The 1,866-nt window shown below is 35.4% G+C and overlaps 1 protein-coding gene across 1 annotated transcript in view; it reads left to right on the top strand.

Annotated features, from left to right (window-relative positions):
- LOC107642281 (7-deoxyloganetic acid glucosyltransferase) overlaps nucleotides 1,160–1,866 on the top strand; it is a 6,624-nt gene continuing 5,917 nt past the window's right edge. Inside the window, exon 1 of the mRNA XM_016345585.2 lies at nucleotides 1,160–1,685. Coding sequence (XP_016201071.1) covers nucleotides 1,193–1,685 — 493 coding nt within the window. The 5' untranslated portion in view covers nucleotides 1,160–1,192. The remainder of the gene's footprint in view (nucleotides 1,686–1,866) is intronic.

Raw genomic sequence — 1,866 nt, 5'->3', positions numbered from 1 at the left:
CAAAACCACTAACGAAACCACTAACAAAACCACCAACAAAACTACTAACAATACCACCACCAAAACTACTCACTAAACCACAAGTAAAACCACAAGCAAATTCACAAGTAAATCCACAAGCACAACCACTAACTAAATCATCCTAAAACCACTAACAAAGTCACCAACATAACCACTAACAATGCCATTTACAAAACCGCTAGTAAAATCGCTTACGAAACCACATACAATATCACTAACGAAACTTATAAAATCATTCACATACAATGTTACCAACGTCATTTACTATCAAAACTACTAACATAACGTATATAAACAAATAAATAAGTTACTTAATCCTACTTTAAAAAAAAAAAAAGATTTCGTACTAATCTCTTCGTTAATGACCCCGGCTATATGGGCTACTCCATCCAAATGATACAGTCTGTCTGGATTATCCCTCATAGGCTGAATATCCTGCTTAAGCCTTTGTTGGAGTCGTTTTGGGTCGTTTTAATTTCTTTAGAATTTAGTGGGGTATGTGATTGGAAAAGTGGTTCGAATGAGGTTGGTGCGAACTCCTTTTATAGCCAACTCTTGAGTAATTCGAAACAACCTAATTCGAATTACTACTAGCAACCAAAATTGAGTAATTCGAATCACTCCTATTGGAATTACCTAGGATTACGTGTGTGTAATTCGAATCAGTGTGATTCGAATTACATTGAGAGTGAGGTTCGAATTAAGGTAATTCGAACTATATAGAAGTGTGTCTTGGTTGATTCATAGACCGATTTTGGTTTTGACTGATTGGTGTAATTTTTTACACTCATTGACTTATCAAGGTGAATTAGTAAACTACTGTTACTGTATAAATATGTTAAAAAATATTAATTCTACTTCTAAATGTTTAAATTTTAAAATTAATTTTATAATTTATTTTAATCTATTATTTAGATTATTTAATATATGTCCTATATATTTTTTTTGGTTAAAAGCTCCATTAGTGGACGGATTTGGCTATAAAAAAAATTAAAAATTCAAAGAATACCACTTGCACATAATCATACATTATTTGCCCATAAGAATCTATATACTATATGATTATAAATGGTACCATACTCTCATTCCCTTCCAAACCTTAGCTTAGCTTCCATCATATAGGAAATTAGGCTTTCCCCCAGGAGTTGTAATCTCAACCAGCACACGAAAAATGAAACCGCCGCAAACATCTTCAGCTCATATTCTGATCTTCCCATGTCCAGCACAGGGCCACGTCAACTCCATGCTAAACCTTGCTCAGCTCCTTGCACTCCGCAACCTCCACGTCACTTTCCTAAACACCGAACACATCCACAACCGCCTCACGCGCTTCGCCGACATAGAATCCCTCCCGGCTCGCTATCCTACACTCCGATTTAAGACCATCCCCGATGGTCTACCGGAGGAGCACCCTCGCTCAGGGGAGCGAGCCTTGGAGCCGCTTCATTCGGTGAAGGTGCATGGTAAGCCTCTTTTGAGAGACATTTTGGTGAAAGAAAAGGTGACTTGTTTGGTGGCTGATGGCTATTTCGGAAAGTTGGGGAATGATTTGGCTGAAGAAATTGGAGTACCAATTATTCATTTTCGGACCATAGGAGCTTCTTGCTTCTGGACTTATTTCTGGATTCCGTACCTCTTTGATTCCAATGAACTCCCTATTACAGGTATGCTATGTGCCTCATATTCCTTATTTTGTTTCTTACTGTATCATACATATGATTATGGCAATTACTCATATAAAAATGGCAAAAACATATTTTTATAAAAATATTTTATTTAAAATTATGATTTATTTATATACTTTAAACAAAAATAACACTTTTATAAATATCAAAATCTAATTAT

Source organism: Arachis ipaensis, chromosome B05 (assembly GCF_000816755.2).
Source record: "Arachis ipaensis cultivar K30076 chromosome B05, Araip1.1, whole genome shotgun sequence".
NCBI lineage: Eukaryota > Viridiplantae > Streptophyta > Magnoliopsida > Fabales > Fabaceae > Arachis > Arachis ipaensis.
The sequence above is the reverse complement of the archived record's forward strand: the minus strand, read 5'-3'. Positions and strand labels throughout refer to the sequence as shown.